The 18257-nt window shown below is 45.0% G+C and overlaps 1 protein-coding gene across 4 annotated transcripts in view; it reads left to right on the top strand.

The window, feature by feature from the left end:
- Nucleotides 1–201: 201 nt before the first annotated feature.
- Nucleotides 202–18257, top strand: part of LOC140186507 (clathrin heavy chain 1-like) — a 132953-nt gene continuing 114897 nt past the window's right edge. For 3 of the 4 annotated variants that reach the window (XM_072240881.1, XM_072240882.1, XM_072240883.1), the window contains exon 1: nt 250–363. In XM_072240881.1, the coding sequence (XP_072096982.1) occupies nt 322–363 (42 nt within the window). In that variant the 5' untranslated portion in view covers nt 250–321. Of the gene's footprint in view, nt 364–18257 lie in introns of all 4 variants that reach the window. The other variant, XM_072240884.1, reaches the window with a different exon arrangement.

Genomic DNA, 18257 nt, shown 5'->3' with positions numbered 1-18257 from the left:
ATACCCCGGCAGGTTGTAGCACCAAAGCCGGTCTGAATCATGTGATCATAAATTCCTTCACGGCGGTACCGCCTCCTTTGGGCGCGGATTGGTTCGTTTCTGGCGGAGTGGTAGGGGGCCAATGCTGCTACCCCGTCCAACGATTGGGTGTACGACGGCGTCAGTCGGTGTGAGTGACGTGAGCGGCAAGTGCCTCCGGCACCTGCGCTGTTGGAGCCGGCTGGAGAGGTCTGGCGCTTGCGCAGTGGGGGTCTACAGCTGGACCGTGGAGGGGCGAGTTTGCCGGTGGTTTGTAGCCCCGCGGGCACTCCGGCGACCAGCATGGCACAGATTCTGCCTATCCGCTTCCAGGAGCACCTGCAGGTGGGCGGCTAGTGCCATGACACACATGCTGCGCCTTGGGGAGGGAAGGGGCGGTCGGTGGGTGGGGGGCGCTGGGGCTGGTTGTTAAGCAACCGCGGCCTAGCTGGGGCTGCAGCCCGACTCTGGGATATGGGATGGTGGAAGAGAAGAGGGAAGGGAAGTGAGTGGGTAGGTGGGCATGAAAAAGGATTCATGGAACTGGGGTTATTGGGTCGGGGGGAAGGGAAGAGGGCCGGTAGGGGTAAGGGGGGAGTATAGGGAGAGTATCGGAATGGGAGAGAGTCAGGTGAAGGGGAACGGGAGTTACTGGCTCAGTGGAAAAACAAGCGGGCGAGTTGGGGAATGGGAGTGAGGGCATCAGAATGGGATAGAGATAGTGGAGGGGGACAGGAGAACGGGAGTTATTGGGTCGGGGTGGACATTTGGGGGAAGGGGAGAGTAAGGAGGGTATCAAAATGGGAGAAATTTGGAGGGATGGGGAGTTGGGGAAAGGGAAGAGGGGAGTGTAGGGGGAGGGTATCAGAACGGGGAAGAGTCAGGAGGGGTAGAGGGGGATGGGAGTTATTGGGTTGGGGGAGAACGAGAGTTAAAGGAAGAAGGCTGGGCGGTAAGGAGGTAGTTTAGGGAGGGTATCAGGCTGGGAGAGGGTCAGGGTGGAGGGGCACTGGGGAATTGGAGTTATTGTGTCAGGAGGAATAAGGTGGAGTAAAGGGGGTCTGGGGATAGAGGGAATGGTGCTGTAAATTTATTCCCCCCCTGCACTTCCCATCTTCAAGCCTTGGGTTAATCACTGATGACCCCCACACCCAATTTTCTTGGTGGCTAATCTGTTTTAGGGGCACAATGAGAGCTAATTGTCCTCTATATTGCAATAGACTGGTGTATTAAGTATAAAGTATTATGCTGATGGGAGTCTCTTCCCACTCCTCCCCCCCATCTGCTTGCCCAGCCAGGGTCGATAGTTGCAGCAGTTGCTTCATTCCCTGCAGATGTTTCATCTCTTGGGGATGATCTGAGTGGTGAAAGGTTACTCTACTGAAAGCTTCCCACTTCTCTGTGAGGATGGATGTTTGATGTTACCCTTCTGTACAGAGCCAGTGGCATGCTGTTTGTTTCTGCAAACATGCTTTAATTGGATGAATTTCTAACTTGCCTGTTTCACCTTCCAAGCCATTGAATTAGATGATAAGGAAATATACTACAGATACAATACTGTGCAAAAATGTTAGGCTTTTATATATATAATGTTGGAGGAACTCAGCAGGTCAGGCAGCATTTATGGAAAACAGTAAACAGTCATGTGTTGGGCTGAGATCGTTCTTCAAAACTGAGAGGGAAGGGAAGTTTCCAGAATAAACTAGTGGGGGGAGGGGGTGTGGAGGAAAGAGGACAGCTAGAAAGTGATAGGTGAAGCCAGGTGGGTGGGAAAGGTCAATGGCTGAGAGGAAGGAATCTGATAGGATAGGAGAGTGGACCATAGGAGAAAGGGAAGGAGGAGTGGACTTGGGCAAGTGATAGGCAGGTAGAGGTCAGAGTGGGGAATAGAGATGGGTGGTGGGAAATTTTGTTCACCATAAGAAGAAATAGACATTTGTGTCATCAGGTTGGCGGGTACCCAGACAGAATAAAAGGTGTTACTCCTCCACCCTGAGAGTGGCCTCATCTTGGCACAAAAGGAGGCCATGGATTGACACATTGGAATGGGAATCCCTTTTTTTGTGTTTTCCAGCCACCTTCCTATTTTAACCAATGTACAGTACTAAGCAAAATTCTTGTGCACCCTAACTATATATACGTTCCTAAGACTTTTGCATAGTACTGTACATTTGCAGTAGTTATTAAACTTAAAATTTCTTTGATCCCTGCTTAAAAACAATCATTTCTAAAGTCGTAATGATTTTTTTTGTTCCTATCTGGGATACGCTGTTTGTACTGTACCTTCAGTGATGAACTTCCTCTTATCCTCTGTGACAGCCCTGCAAACTGGCAAAGCCAGATTTACTTATGGTAATAGTGCGAAGACTTCCAAGACCCACTCTGGAAAAACAGTAACAGTTTGCTTTTCCATACTCAGCAGCCACAAGCAGACATCCTCTTTTATTCTGGCAACTCTCCCCCCCCCCCCACCCCTTTCTCAGTCCTGAAGGAGGGTCTCGGCCCAAAATGACGTCTATCTATTCATTTCCATAGATGCTGTCTGACCTGCTGAGTTCCTCCTGCGTTTTGTATGTGTTATCTTGGTTTTAGATCTCAAAAAGTTCAAAGTAAATTTATTGTCGAAGTACATATATGTCACCCTATACAACTCTGAGATTATTTTCTTGGGCATTCACAATAAATACAAAGAAACACAATAGCATCAACAAAGCAGACAGCCAATGTGTTAAAGACAAACTGTGCAAATACAAACAGAGAGGGGAAAAAACATTAAATATCGAGAACAGGAGATGAAGAATTCCTAAATAAAAGTGAGTCAATAGTTGTGGGAGCAGTTCAGTGATGGGGCGAGTGAAGTTTTCCCCTCTGGTTCAAGAGCCTGATTCTTGAGGGGTAATAATGTCCTGAACCTGGTGGTGTGGGTCCTGTGGTCCTCAGAAGGGAGCATGGCCTAGTTGTTTGTTCCTTGATAATGGATACTGCTTCTCTGCGATAGCATTTCATGTAGCTATGCCCAGTGGTGTCTTCACTTGTCCTGTCAGTCTTCATAGTCTTTATCATGAATCCTAGAGTTTCATAATTCTCACTGGTTATATTGTAGCTAATTTTGCACTTTCCAGTACAGGGTTTGAAATGTGCCAAAATTGTGTCCACACCACTGAATCTTCACTGGAGTTTGGCCTTAAATCTTCCTTCCATCACTTGTCACAACCCCCTGTGTATTTGTTGCAGTGTTTATTGATTGGGTTACAAGATGTCACAAACATCTAAGTGATCAGCATCTGTGGTTATGTGAATTGAATTTTAATTGCATCGTTACAAGGTGGTGTTTTAAACAAAAATGATCATTGTAATTTCAAATCTTTGTGTTGAATTTTGGTCCTCACATTCAAACATATATTCATTATCAGAAACTTAAGTTTGATAGTTCATCCTTAGCGTGTCTTTACTAGGTTGTCATGTAGCATTAAACTTTGACCTTTAACTGAGTAGTTATCCTATTGCAACACCATAGAGAGGCACGTTAGGTCGGTAACTGGGGCAATGGTGGCAAGGTTCAGTATATCAACAACCTGGTAACTTTGGACGTGCTAGATTGCAGAATCAGTGGTTGGTGTGATCTCTGGGTGGAAGGTTCTGTTCCTGTGGCATCTCCCGCTGACTGCAATCTCTGTACATTCTTGCCTTTAAATTGGATGAATTAGTTGTGTTGAATATTAACACTCTTTCGTAAAGAATAATTGTAAGACTGTATAGAAATGATGTGCAACAAATTCTGAGAAAGGATGATCTAATCAGGGTAATGGTTCATTCCTAATCATTTCCCCTCTACCACCACTCTGCTCCGTCTAGCGGAATTAGTCCTTGCTCTTAATAATTTCTCCTTTGGCTCCTCCCACCTCCTCCAAACTAAAGGTGTAGCTATGGGCACCCGTATGGGTCCTAGCTATGCCTGCCTTTTTGTTGGCTTTGTGGAACAATCTATGTTCCATGCCTATTCTGGTATCTGTCCCCCACTTTTCCTTCGCTACATCGACGACTGCATTGGCACTGCTTCCTGCACGCATGCTGAGCTCGTTGACTTTATTAACTTTGCCTCCAACTTTCACCCTGCCCTCAAGTTTACCTGACCCATTTCCGACACCTCCCTCCCCTTTCTAGATCTTTCTGTCTCTGGAGACAGCTTATCCACTGATGTCTACTATAAGCCTACTGACTCTCACAGCTATCTGGACTATTCCTCTTCTCACCCTGTCTCTTGCAAAAACGCCATCCCCTTCTCGCAATTCCTCCATCTCCGCATCTGCTCTCAGGATGAGGCTTTTCATTCTGGGGCGAGGGAGATGTCCTCCTTTTTTAAAGAAAGGGGCTTCCCTTCCTCCACTATCAACTTTGTTCTCAAACGCATCTCCCCCATTTCACGTACATCTGCTCTCACTCCATCCTCCCGCCACCCCACTAGGAATAGGGTTCCCCTGGTCCTCACCTACCACCCCACCAGCCTCCGGGTCCAACATATTATTCTCCGTAACTTCCGCCACCTCCAACGGGATCCCACCACTAAGCACATCTTTCCCTCCCCCCCCCCCCCCGGCTTTCCGCAGGGATCGCTCCCTACGCGACTCCCTTGTCCATTCTTCCCCCCCATCCCTCCCCACTGATCTCCCTCCTGGCACTTATCCTTGTAAGCGGAACAAGTACTACACATGCCCTTATACTTCCTCCCTTACCACCATTCAGGGCCCCAAACAGTCCTTCCAGGTGAGGCGACACTTCACCTGTGAGTCGGCTGGGGTGATATACTGCGTCCGGTGCTCCCGATGTGGCCTTCTATATATTGGCGAGACCCGACGCAGACTGGGACACCGCTTTGCTGAACACCTACGCTCTGTCCACCAGAGAAAGCAGGATCTCCCAGTGGCCACACATTTTAATTCCACATCCCATTCCCATTCTGACAGGTCTATCCACGGTCTCCTCTACTATAAAGATGAAGCCACACTTGGGTTGGAGGAACAACACCTTATATTCCGTCTGGGTACCCTCCAACCTGATGGCATAAACATCGACTTCTCTAACTTCCGCTAATCCCCCACCTCCTCCTCGTACCCCATTTGTTATTTATTTTTATACACACATTCTTTCTCTCACTCTCCTTTTTCTCCCTCTGCCCCTCTGACTGTACCCCTTGCCCATCCTCTGGGTCCCCCCCCCCCCCCCGTCTTTCTTCCCGGACCTCCTGTCCCATGATCCTCTCATATCCCTTTTGCCAATCACCTGTCCAGCTCTTGGCTCCATCCCTCCCCCTCCTGTCTTCTCCTATCATTTTGGATCTCCCCCTGCCCCTCCCACTTTCAAATCTCTTACTAACTCGTCCTTCAGTTAGTCCTGACGAAGGGTCTCGGCCTGAAACGTCGACTGTACCTCTTCCTAGAGATGTTGCCTGGCCTGCTGTGTTCACCAGCAACTTTGATGTGTGTTGCTTGAATTTCCAGCATCTGCAGAATTCCTGTTGTAATGGTTCATTCCGTTTATTTGAAATATAGTGTGGAACAAGCCCTTTGAGCCGCGCCACCCAGCAGCCCCGATTTTAACCCTAGCCTAATCATGGGACAATTTGCAATGAACAACTAACCTACCTACCGGTATGTCTGTGGACTGTGGGAGGAAACCCACATATCTCACGAAGAGGACGTACTGACTTCTTACAGATGACAAACATGAGGAAAGTCTGCAGGTGCTCGAAATCCAAAGCATCGCGCACATAATGCTGGAGGAACTCACCAGGTCAGGCAGCATCAATGGAGAGGAATAGAGTTGGCATTTTGGGCTGAGACCCTTCTTCATCTTGCATTTGGAGTTAGAATGGAATTGCAAACTCCACTCTGAGCTGTGACAGCATTGTGCCAACTGCTGTGTGGTCAAGGTGTGACCTAGCACTTCGCCAGCTCCGTTGTGAATATTAGGCTTGAACCCAGACAGGCAGGCAGGTGACAGAGTGGGTGCAGGATCTTAGAAAAGTGTACAGAATAGAGGGGTAGTGATAGGAGAGAATCAAGGAGACTTTGCCCATAGCAGAGATGTCTAAATTACAGTTCAAGGTAAATGTTATTATCACAGTCTTGTATGTCACTATATACAACTCTGAGACTCTTTTCTTGTGGGCATACTCAATAAATCTATAGAATGATAGCCATAACAGAATCAATGAAAGTCCGCAACTTGGGCTTTCAAACAGAATGCAGAAGACAACAAACTGCTAATACCAAAAGAAAGAACAATAAATAAATAAACAACAAAGAAAACCAAGGTGGCATGTTTGAACGATTGGTGTCCTGTCACACTCACCTCAATCATAAGCAAATACTTTGAGAGGCTGGTCAAGGTCTACATCTGCAGCATGCTACCGCACATAGACCCTCTACAATTCGCCTACCGGCACATCACACTACATGCTGTCCTCACTCACCTGGAGAAGAGGGATGCTTATGATTGAATGCTGCTCTTGGACTACAGTTCAGCAGTCAACACCATAATCCTCTGCCTCGACAAGAAGCTCAGAGACCTCAGCCTTCACCCTGCCTTGTGCAGCTGGATCCTCGACTTCCTGTCAGATTGCTGGCAGGTGGTAAGGATGGGCTCCCTCACCCCTGACCCCCAGCACAGGAGCCTCCCAGGGCTGTGTCCTGAGCCCCCTCCTCTACTTGCTATACACAACAGTGGTTAAATTTGTAGATGACATGACACTATTTCCGACAATGATGAGACAGCCTTCAGAGGAGAAGTCAACGCCCTGACACGGTGCCAAGAAAACAAATTTTTCCTCTATGTCTAAAAAAAACCAAGGGATTACAGGAGGAACAGAGACAGGCTAACCCCTGTTGACGTCAGTGAGATTATAATTGAGAGGGTGAGTAGTTTCAAGTTCCTTGGTTTAGTTATCTCTGAGGATCTCACCTGGACTGAACATACCAGTTGTGTGGTGAAAAAAGCACGGCAGTGCTTCCTTCATCTCAGATGAACTTTCTACAGGGGCACCATCAAGAGCATCCCATCTGTCTGTGTCACGGCCTGGTATGGGAACTGTACTACCCTCAATCACAGGGCACTGCGGAGAGTGGTAGACACAGACCAGCACATCTGTGGGTGTGAACTTTACTCTGTTCAGGACACTTACAGCAGCAGGTGCATAAAAAGGGCCTGGGAGATCATCAGGGACTCCAGCCACCCCAACCACAAACTGTTTCTGCTGCTTCCGAGTGGTAAATAGTACCGCAGCATTAATACCAGGACAACTTCTTTCACCAGGCCAGCAAATTGATCAATACATATTAATCTGATTGCATATCTGACTCTACATGTATACAAAACAATTACATATACAATTTTAATGTTTGGGCAACTCCTCCCACATTTCCCTTCCTATTGCTTGTACATTGCAACAGCAATGTAACATAAAGGATTTTACTCCCTCATGTTGTGAGATGGATGTAAGAAATAAAATAAATCTTAGATCTAAATATCGAGAACATGAGATTTTGAAAGTGAGTGCATAGATTGTGGGAACATTTCAAAAAAGAGGCAAGTGAAATTGAATGAAGTTATTCCCTTTGGTTCAAGGTTATAGGTTGGCAGGGGGTGTTCTAAATTTCTCGACGTATAAGGTGGCACAGAGGCTTAGTGGTTAGCACACCACTTTACAGTACAGGCAACCCGGTTTCAATTCCTGCTGCTACCTGTAAAGAATTTGCAAATTCTCTGTGATTGTGTGGGTTTCCTTTAGGTCCTCCAGTTTCCTCCCATAGTCCAAAGACACAAAGTCCATCCAGTAGATTAATTGGTCACTGCAAATTGCCCCATGATGAGACAAGAGTTAAATAGGGATTGCTGGACAGTGCAGCTCAAAGGGCTGGACGGCCCTATTTTGCGTTGTATCTCAGTGAATAAATAAATATTAAACCTAATCCTTCTGTACCTGTTTCAAGTAGCCCATCATTTTCTGGGACTGAGACTTTCCAACCTCTAAGAAATTTCTGCATAACTGCTTCTAGATTCTCCCACTATTAGGTTTATTTGTCACTTGTACATAGAAAGATACAGCACAATGCATTGTTTGCTTCAAATCTAATCAGCGAGGATTGTTCTGGGGTCAACCCGCAATAGTCGCCACCCTTCAGGCCTGCAGACAACTCACTAACAGTTGCGTTCAGCTGAAGTTAGCATGCTTAAGGGAAAAGCTATTGATCTTTTGGAGCCATCTGGAAACGTGTGCGATAATACAGCTCCTATTCCATGGGACGAGGCATCACAAGCTAGTCGGATTGGTAGGAAGGGGTCAAAGTGCGCGAGCACCCCTTCTGAAGTTATGAGTCTTTTAGCTTCTTGAAACGTTTTCTCACAGCTCTCAGTCCACTCCCATTGTGTCCCTGTTTGTAATAGTGCATTTAGTCGGTGTAGGACTGTGGATAGGTTAGGCAAGAATTTGTGGTAATAGTTCACTAGTCCAAGATATGCTCTCAGCTGAGACACATTTTCAGGTGGTGGTGCCTTAAGCGTCGCTTCTATCTTGAGAAGTGTGTAAGACATCCTTGTTGGTCACGTGCCTACAGTATGAAGTTTCCTCTTTGAAAAACTCACATTTCTGTCGATTACAGGTATCCCCCACCATCCGAAGGTAGAGCGTTCCTATGAAATGGTTCATAAGCCGGAATGTCGTAAAGTGAAGAAGCAATTACCATTTATTTATATGGGAAAAATTTGTGAGCGTTCACAAACCCAAAAAATAACCTACCAAATCATGCCATATAACACGTAAGACCTAAAATAACAGTAACTATAGTAAAAGCAGGAATGATATGATAAATACACAGCCTATATAAAGTAGAAATACTTTTCTACAATCATTGCCGCACTGTCCTCTGTAGCGAAAATCTCACGCAAGCGCTCTTGGCAGAAACACTGTCTCCAGTAACCTTTAAGCTATGAAGCTGCCAAATTATACCAAATAACACATAAAAGTACACAGCCTATATAAAGTAGAAGTAATGTATGTACAGTGTAGTATCACCTACTGGAATCGGGAAGACAGCGCCGAGCACACTGATGCTGGTGTGTTAGGCTGAGTAGTCGGAGGTTGGGGTGGTGCAGTGGTCCCCACCCTCCAGGCCGCCGACCGATACCAATCCGCAAAGTGTGCAGCGGTGGCCAGGACACAACCAGCACATTTTTAAGAGAAAAGCCGAAATAAATAAGCTAATTAATAAGGTGCCGTCTGGCACGTAAATGTCGGCCCAGATCAGAGGCGATGCAATTGGCAATGTAGGTCTTTCGTAACAGCGAGGTGTCGTAAAGCAAACGTTCGAAAAGCGTTTTCGAACACCTGTAGCTCTGAGCCCATATTCTCGTAACATGGTGAGCACTTGTTCAAGGTTAGAAAGATGTTCCTCATCATCCTTGCCGATGATAATGATGTCATCCAGGTAACACTGAGTTCCTGGAATCCCCTGCAGGACCTGGTCTATTGCCCTTTGCCAGATTGCAGGAGCTGATGCTATCCCAAACACCAACCTGTTGTACTGGTAAAGTCCTTTGTGTGTATTTATTGTCAGGTACTTCTTGGATGCTTCATCGATTTCCATTTGGAGGTAAGCCTGGGCCAAATCGATTTTTGTGAAATGTTCCCTTCCTGACAGAGAAACGAAGATGTCCTTAATACAAGGTAGAAGATACTGTACTGTGCGGAGAACTGGGTTAACAGTCACTTTAAAGTCACCACATATTCGCACCTTGCTTGGTTTTCCTGGTTTTGTGCTGGAGGTTTTCTTCATTACTGGAACAATAGATGTGACTCATTCACTCCAATCCACCTTTGACAGGACCCCAGTCTGCTCCAGTTTTTTCAGCTCTGCCTATACTGTAGGACGGATTGCATATGGCACTGGTCTGGCTTTGTGAAATTTTGGGCATGCATTTTCCTCAATCTCAATCCTTACCTTCGTGCCCTGAAGTGTTCCTATTCCTTTCATGAACACTTCCTCAGAGACAGCAAGTATTTGTGACAGTCTCTCAGATGTAACCTTGCTGCCCTCTTTTGCTGACACATCTAGTGCCTTGATGGTGTACCAATCCAACTGGATTTTCCTGAGCCATTCACATCCCAGCAACGGTGGTCCTCCATTTTTCAGTACATAAAGGTTCACCTGCTGTGTTTTGTCTCCGTAGGTCACTGTCACTGTAATTTTGCCTTTGGGACGCACTTTCTGTCCTGTGTAAATCTTTAGCAATAGTTTAGTTCGTTTCAGAGGTATGTGAGAAAACAGTCATTCGTAGTTGTGTACAGAGATCACTGTTAAAGCTGAACCTGTGTCCAACTCCATTTCAGTCTCACACCCGCCACTTGTGGAGTGACCCATATTACTCTCTGATCATCTGTCTCTTTCACGCTGTGAAGTTGCAGACAAGACAATTCACTTTTGTCTGAGTCATTTTCATCAGAACTGCTTTTTTAAATTTTGCGTACATTGTTGTATTTTCCTTTCTGGGGTTTCTTGTTTCTCTGTATCTTGTTCTTTTTCTGCTGTTTACTAGCTTTGCATACTCTGCCAATGTGGCCCTGTTTGCCACAGTTTCTGCATTCTTTGTCTTTAAACCAACAGTCATCAGGGTCATGTGACCTGTTCCCACAACGGCAACATTTCTTTCCTTCCTTTCTGTTCAGTGACGTTTTATAGGTAGCATATTCCAGCGATTTTTGTTGTATCTCTGAAACACACCGTGCTGCTGTTTCCCATGATATTGCAGTGTTCAGTGCATTCTCTAATGTAAGGTCTTTTTCACACAGGAGGTTCTTCTGTGTCACAGGTTCTCCTTGCAGTCACAGCACGTTTCACTTGACTCACGTGACCTTTTTGCTAGCGCAGGCACACTCCGTCTAGATGCATGTCGCTCCTTTTCATCTGCCTTCTGGGGCAGGCAGACTCAGCCCCTGGGGGTCAGCGCTGGCTGTGGTCTCGCCTGGATGTGCTGCAGCTCTGACTGTGTCTCTTGGTCTCCCAACGTCCCCGACCCCTTTCGGACTCGCGGCCTCGCTCTGCCTCCTTCTCCCACTCATTGGCTCGTTCCTTGCACTCTTCCTTCAAGTGTCGTTATCAACTAAAACCCGGCGTTCCAATAAGATGTAGGTTCATTAACCTTGTCGCCAATTTGTTGTGTATGTGGCCTGGTTACACAACAATGCTATTAATAAAAACGCTGGAGATGGCAGCCAAGTTTCATGCTTCTTTACTGGCAGAAATCCGAACTCGACACATACGTACAGATCAATACGCGCCGAATAATGCATGCTCAATACGCATCTAATAGCGCATGCAATGATGTGTTACTACAACATATAGTAGTCCCTTATTAACCTGTAGGCTATACAATACACAACCCTCTATCTCTTTCGATTAACTTCCCAGCTCTTTACTTCACCCCTCCCCCTCTCCCACCTGCATTTATCAACGACAGTTCTTTCTCCCCTGCCCTCACTTCCTTATTCTGACCTCTCTCTTCTCAGTCCTGATGAAGGGTCTCGACGCAAAACGTCGACTGTTTACTTTTTTTCAGTAGGTGCTGTCTGACCCTGAGTTTTGCCAGCACATTGTGTGTATTTCTCGGTGGAAAAAGCCTGCTTACATTTACCCTATCTATACCTTCAATAATTTTGAACACCTCTATCAAATCTCCTTTCAAAAATAAAGTCTTAACCTATTCAATTTTTCATTATAACTCAGGTTCTCAAGTCCTGGCAACAACCTTCTAAATTTTCTCTACTCTTTCAATCCTACTTACATCTTTCCTGTCAATAGATAAATTGCTGTTATTTGCTGCTTCTTTCAACAACGCCTACGGACACTCGGTGAAAATGCTGAGGATACATGTCTGCCTTGATAGATTGGAGACAAGCTAGCTATTAATCCTGTCTCCAGCATTTCAGTAGGTATCTTCAGTGAAAAGCTGTGATGGAAATGCAAAGCTAGTGCCACTGAAGAAAATGCAGCAAGGTTTCAGGGCACAGCGGACAGATTGAATGCTGCAGAGGGGATGTAAAGCAGAAAAATGTGAGGTCATCTTTACCCTCAAACACTGTGTTTAAAATAGTGAGAATGAAAAATGTTGCTGCTTAAAGATTTCCAGATGTCCTTGTGGGCAAAGCGGCGGTAGTGTGCAGTTGCAGCAACCAATAAGGTGGCAGCAGGCAGCATGTGATCGTTAACACACGAGTCTCTGGAAATCTTGAGCAAGTTGCTGAGTGTCTAGCATTTTGAGTAGGGGTCTTCAGGATGAAGCTTATTGGCGTCTGTACATGTATATAGTCAAACAAAATAACATTCCTCTGGACCACAGTGTACCCACAAAACATTCATCAAATGTAGTATATAAACCAAAATATTACCACAAATTTGAGGAAGGATATTCTTGCTATTGAGGGAGTGCAGCGTAGGTTCACAAGGTTAATTCCTGGGATGGTGGGACTGTCATATGTTGAAAGATTGGAGAGACTGGGCTTGTATACTCTGGAATTTAGAAGGCTGAGAGGGGATCTTATTGAAACATATAAGAAGGTCTCGGCCTGAAACGTCGACTGTACCTCTTCCTAGAGATGCTGCCTGGCCTGCTGCGTTCACCAGCAACTTTGATGTGTGTTGCAAGATTATTAAGGGATTGGACACGCTGGAGGCAGGAAGCATGTTCCCGCTGATGGGTGAGTCCAGAACCAGAGGCCACAGTTTAAGAATAAGGTGTAGGCCATTTAGAACGGAGTTGAGGAAAAACTTTTTCACCCAGAGAGTGGTGGATATATGGAATGCTCTGCCCCAGGAGGCTGTGGAGGCCAAGTCTCTGGATACTTTCAAGAAAGAGATGGATAGAGCTCTTAAAGATAGCAAAATCAAAGGTTATGGGGATAAGGCAGGAACTGGATATTGATTGCGGATGATCACAGTGAATGGTGGTGCTGGCTCGAAGGGCTGAATGGCCTACTCCTGCTCCTATTGTCTATAAGTTAATAAAATATGGGAGGGGGCACGGTAATGTAGCGGTAAGCACAACACTTTACGGTATCAGCGGCTTGTGTTCAGTTCCCGCCACTGCCTGTAAAGACTTTGTATGTTATCTGCGTGGGCTTCCTCCCGGTCTCCAATTTCCTCCCACTGTCCAAAGACATAACAGTTGGTAGTTAACTGATCATTGTAAATTGTCCTGTGATTAGGCTAGGGTTAAATCGGGATTGCTAGGTGGTGCGGCTTGAAGGGCCAGAATGGCCTATTCTGTGCTGTATCTCAATAAAACACACAATTCAAATTGCATGCAGTGTGCAACACAGGCAAATAGTAACAGCTTGCTGTCCTAATGACAACTCCTTGGTGGTGGTAGGGTATTCATTCGTCTCACGGCCTGGGGGAAGAAGTTGTTAACTAGTCTGGCAGTCCTAGCCCTGATACTTCTGTATCTCCTTGTTGATAGTGGGTCAAGGAGAATGTGGGAATGGGTGGTAGGGATCCTTAACTATACTTCGGGCCTTTTGTCTGCAACTCTCTCGGTAAATGTCACAAATAAAGGAGAAAGACTGCAGTGATCCTCTTAGCAATTTTTCCCATCTTCAGTAGGGTCTTGCAGTTTCCATACCACGCAATGATGCAGCCATGCAGGATGGTCTCGAGGCTGCTGTAGAAAATTATTAGAATGGGGGCAGGAGTCTTGTACGCATCAAGGGTAAAGGTGCCTTGGTGACATATAGGGCATGGCTCTTGCTGCAGCCTCTGCTACACTGGTAAGACTTGTCGTAAGTTAGGAGACCGCTTCGTCAAGCACTTCCTCACCATTTGCTACAAATGGGACTTCCTGGTGGTCAAACATTTTCATTCTGATTCCCATTCCTGTACCGACATGTTGGTCCATAGCTGTGCCTTGTGCCACGATAAGGTCACCCTCAGGGTGGAGGAGCAACACCTTGTATTCTTTTTGGTAGCCTCCAAATTGATGGCATGAATATCTATTTTTTGAAAACAAATTCCACCCTCTTTTTTTTCTCCTTTGTGACCTTTTACCTCTTCTTTCCTGCAAATATACTTCCCCCTGGAGGAATGAAATGGCCTCATCGAAACATGCAGAATTCCTGCTGGGTAGATGCAAGGTTGACATTTCACCTGTCTGTGGAGTCTGAAGCTAAAACTACAACGTTGGCTCTTTGTGACAGGTGAAATGATGCTTTTTTTATACTCAGATTTGAGTACATCTGAGAAGGACTGCCTATTAAGGCAATCGAGGTTAGCACAGGAAGCCAGTGCTGAGGTTAAAAGCAATCACCATTAATCTTATTGAATGATAGAACTGGTATGAGGGGCTGAATGGCCTGCTTGCTGTACATTGTGTTGCTGCTTGTGCTGAGTTTTACGATACCAACTGTTAACTTGGAAAGCTGTTCAATTACTGGCTCCTTTAGCATGAAGAGTAAGAATTTCAGGTTGTATATGTTATACATAGTCTGATATTAAATCTACCTTTGACGTAGTGGGGGTGTTCTTGATGTCTCATTGGTTCCATTTCATCTGTTTAACTGTTCTGATTTGGGAAGGTCAAACAATCTTTCCAAGAAGCTATCTTCTCTACAAGTGACACACAAAATGCTGGAGAAACTCAGCAGGTCTGCCATCATTATCTTCAAGTGTCTACTTTTTTGGGTATCATTTACAGATGAATTGGGAGCAGGAGTAGGCAACATGGCCCATCTAGTTGGTCAGTTATATAATATGGTCCAGGTTGATTTGATTATACACACTCAAAATGCTGGAGGAACTCAGCAGGTCAGGCAGCATCAATGGTGTGGAATGAACAGTCGACGTTTCAGACCGAGACTCTTCATTGTGATTCTCTTGTGTTTAGGATCTGGTGGTACTGTCATTTTCACAACGTTTACCCATGGTGACGTTTTACTCTGTGTATCTGTCTATTTCTCTAATTAAAGATAATTAAAGGGTCTGCTTCCACCACCCTTTCAGCAGAGAGTAGAAATAAGGCCTCAGAAAGGTGCCGTCTGTCATTAAGGATACCCAGCACCTTGGACATGACCTCTTCTCATTGTTAACGTCAACAGGGAGGTACAGAAGCCCGAAGGCACACACTCAGCAATTCAGGGACAGCTTCTCCACCCCCCCGCCCCCCCCCCCGTCATCCGATTTCTGAATGGATATTCAACCCATGAATGCTTCCTCACTTTTTAAAATTTCTATTTTGCACTACTTATTTAAGTATTTAATATATATTTACTATAACTTATAATTTTTTTTCCTCTTATGTATTGCATTCTACTGCTGCTGCAAAGTTAACAAATTTCACAGCATATTGTGGATCCAGAATTGGCTTGCTCACAGAAGGCAAAGAACGGTTGTAGACAGGTCATATTCTGCATGGAGGTTGGTGACCAGTGAACTCTGTCTTTTCTTCTTGGAGTGACAGAGAATGAGAGGTGACTTGATAGAGGTGTACAAGATGATGAGAGGCATTGATGGTGTGGATAGTCAGAGGCTTTTTCCCAGGGCTAAAATGGCTAACATGAGAGGGCACAGTTTTAAGGTGCTTGGAAGTAGGTAGAGAGGAGATGTCAGGGTTAAATTTTTTTTACACAGAGTGGTGAGTGCGTGGAATGGGCTGCTGGCAACAGTGGGTCTTTTAAGAGACTCCTGGATAGGTACATGGACCTTAGAAAAATGGAGGGCTATGGGTAACCCGAGGTAATTTCTAAAGTCAGTACATGTTCGACCCGGCATTGTGGGCTGAAGGGCCTGTATTGTTATATAGGTTTTCTATGTTTCTATGTGCTGATATTAAACCTGATTCTGATTTCAGCCTTGCTGTATTTAGCCCAGCGTGAGTATGTTTCTGTTTTTAAGTTGGAAATGGTATTTCTCAGCCTGGTGGCCTAAGGTTCAAATGTGAGGCATATTGTGTTGACATTTCTAAGTGATAGTGGATGTGAAAATAGCAGGCACTTGTAACCTGTTTAGGATTAGAAGTGGCTTGCAACCACTTGGCAGAGAAGTTCCGAAATTGCGGCTGAGGAAGGTAATTGTGGTACCCATTGAGCATTTTTTTATTCTATGCTTATGGTTTGAGGTTTGGTGAAGTTGGTTAGCAAACAACTTTAGGCTGATGTACAATTCCACATTCTACATCAGAAATGTGACTTAAATTTGTAAACAGATTTTAATTGGTAAGCTAGTATAGTTTTTCTGGTTCGTGTTCCAGACTGGTTGTTCTGTACTTGGATTAAATTTGTGGTTTCTCTGGAATGTAACAAAGATCCCTTCATTTTATTTTGCCTTGTCTGATGGCAAACTGAGAGGCCAGTAGAATAATTTTGCACTCGTCTTGCTTTAGCCAAAAATAAGCAGTGAAGCCAAGTAAGTTATTGGCTTGTTTTAGCAATTAAATCAGAATTGGGTTTAATATCACCAGCATATGTCATGGAATTTGTTGTCTTTACGGCAAAGCAACGCAATCCATCATGCAGAAAAACATGAATTAAAGTAAATATATATAAACTAAATAATTAAGTAAGTAGTGCAAAACTCACGAGTTCAGTGTCCATTCAGAAATCCAATGGCGGAGGGGAAGAAGCTGTCCCTGAATCGATGGGTGTGTGCCTTCAGGCTTCTGTACCTCCTTATGGTAGTAACGAGAACAAGGCACGTCCTGGGAGGTGGGAATCATTAATGATGGACACCACTATTTTGAGGCTTCGCTCCTTGTAGAGGTCCTGCTTACTGCAGAGACTAATGCCCATGTTATGGCTGACAAAGTTTACAATTCTCTGCAGTAGCCCCCTGTCCCTGTAACCAGACAGTGATGCAGCCAGTTAGAATGCTCCCTGTAGAAATTTGCAACTGTTTTCGGCGACATACCACATCATGTCAAACTCCTAACGAAATATAGCCACTATTGTGCCGCCTTTGTAGCTGCATCGATATGTTGGGTCCAGGATAGACCCTCAGAGATATTGACACCCAGGAACTTGAAACCTCTCACTCTCTCCACTTCTGATCCCTCTATGAGGACTGGTGTGTGCTCCCTCATCTAACGCTTTCTGAACTCCACAATCAGTTCTTTGGTCTTACTGACACTGAGTGCGAGGTTGTTACTGCAACACCACTCAGCTAGCTGGTACATCTCACTCCTGTAAACCCTCTCGTCGCCATTGAAATTCTGCCAACATAGTTGTGTTGTCAGCAAATTTATAGATGGCAATTGGTCTGTGCCTAGACACACAGTCATGGGTGTAGAGAGAGCAAAACAGTGGGCTAAGCACACATTCTTGAGGTGTGCCAATGTTGATTGTCAGTGAGGAGATGTTATTTTCAATCTGCGCAGACTTCTGTTTAGGAAGTCGAAGTTCCAGGTGCTGAGGCCCAGGTTCTGGAGCTTTTCGATCAGGAGGGAAATGACTTGTATATATGGATCTATTTTCTCGGTTCTTGCTGCTTGTTGATGTTTTCTGGCCCGGTTGTGTGAAGGCTTCAGGGAGTCCTGTTAGAATTGTTGAGAAAAGTGCTTCACAATGTGAGATGGTCAAACAGATGAGATTGTACCAGTGGAGACAGGTCAACTGGTTACATTTGGAGATTTAAAGTAAGAGTATTCTAGTCACTACATTTAAAATCTGTGCAAAACTATATTTAAATTATTTTTAGCAATGGTTGTCCTTTGAACATAAATCAAAATCGACTTTCTCGCGCTAAAAGAATTACTTTCCTGCACTTCACAATACCTTGTAATGGGAGTTGGGGTGAGAGGTTTAAGATGCTGAGAAGTTGAGAGCATCAATGAATGTTTCCATCTATCATTTCAGAAGGAAACTTGATCAGAAATTTAGAATTGCACCAAAGGAATATTTATGGGATTCAAAGGAATTTTATGAGATTCGGAGTTATTGAAGCAGAGCATAACAACCGAGCTATGATGCATCTAATATTAACACTGCTTTGACCTTGGTTGTCTCCAATCAGGATTTAAGAAGGGCAAATTTTTGATGGAGAAACTGAGATTTTTACAAAATGGTGTATGGATGAAGAATTTCACTTGGAAATACTGGAAAACTGAGGTTCTTGCAGCAGTGAAATCTATAATACAGTGGATTCTGATTAATTGGGATACATTGGGACTGGTACGTTGTGGCCCAGTTAAGTGGCTGCCCCAGT

The sequence above is a fragment of the Mobula birostris genome, chromosome 22, assembly GCF_030028105.1.
Source record: "Mobula birostris isolate sMobBir1 chromosome 22, sMobBir1.hap1, whole genome shotgun sequence".
NCBI classification, from domain to species: Eukaryota; Metazoa; Chordata; class Chondrichthyes; order Myliobatiformes; family Myliobatidae; genus Mobula; species Mobula birostris.
Note: the sequence above shows the minus strand (reverse complement) of the source record. Positions and strands in the feature narration are given on the sequence as shown.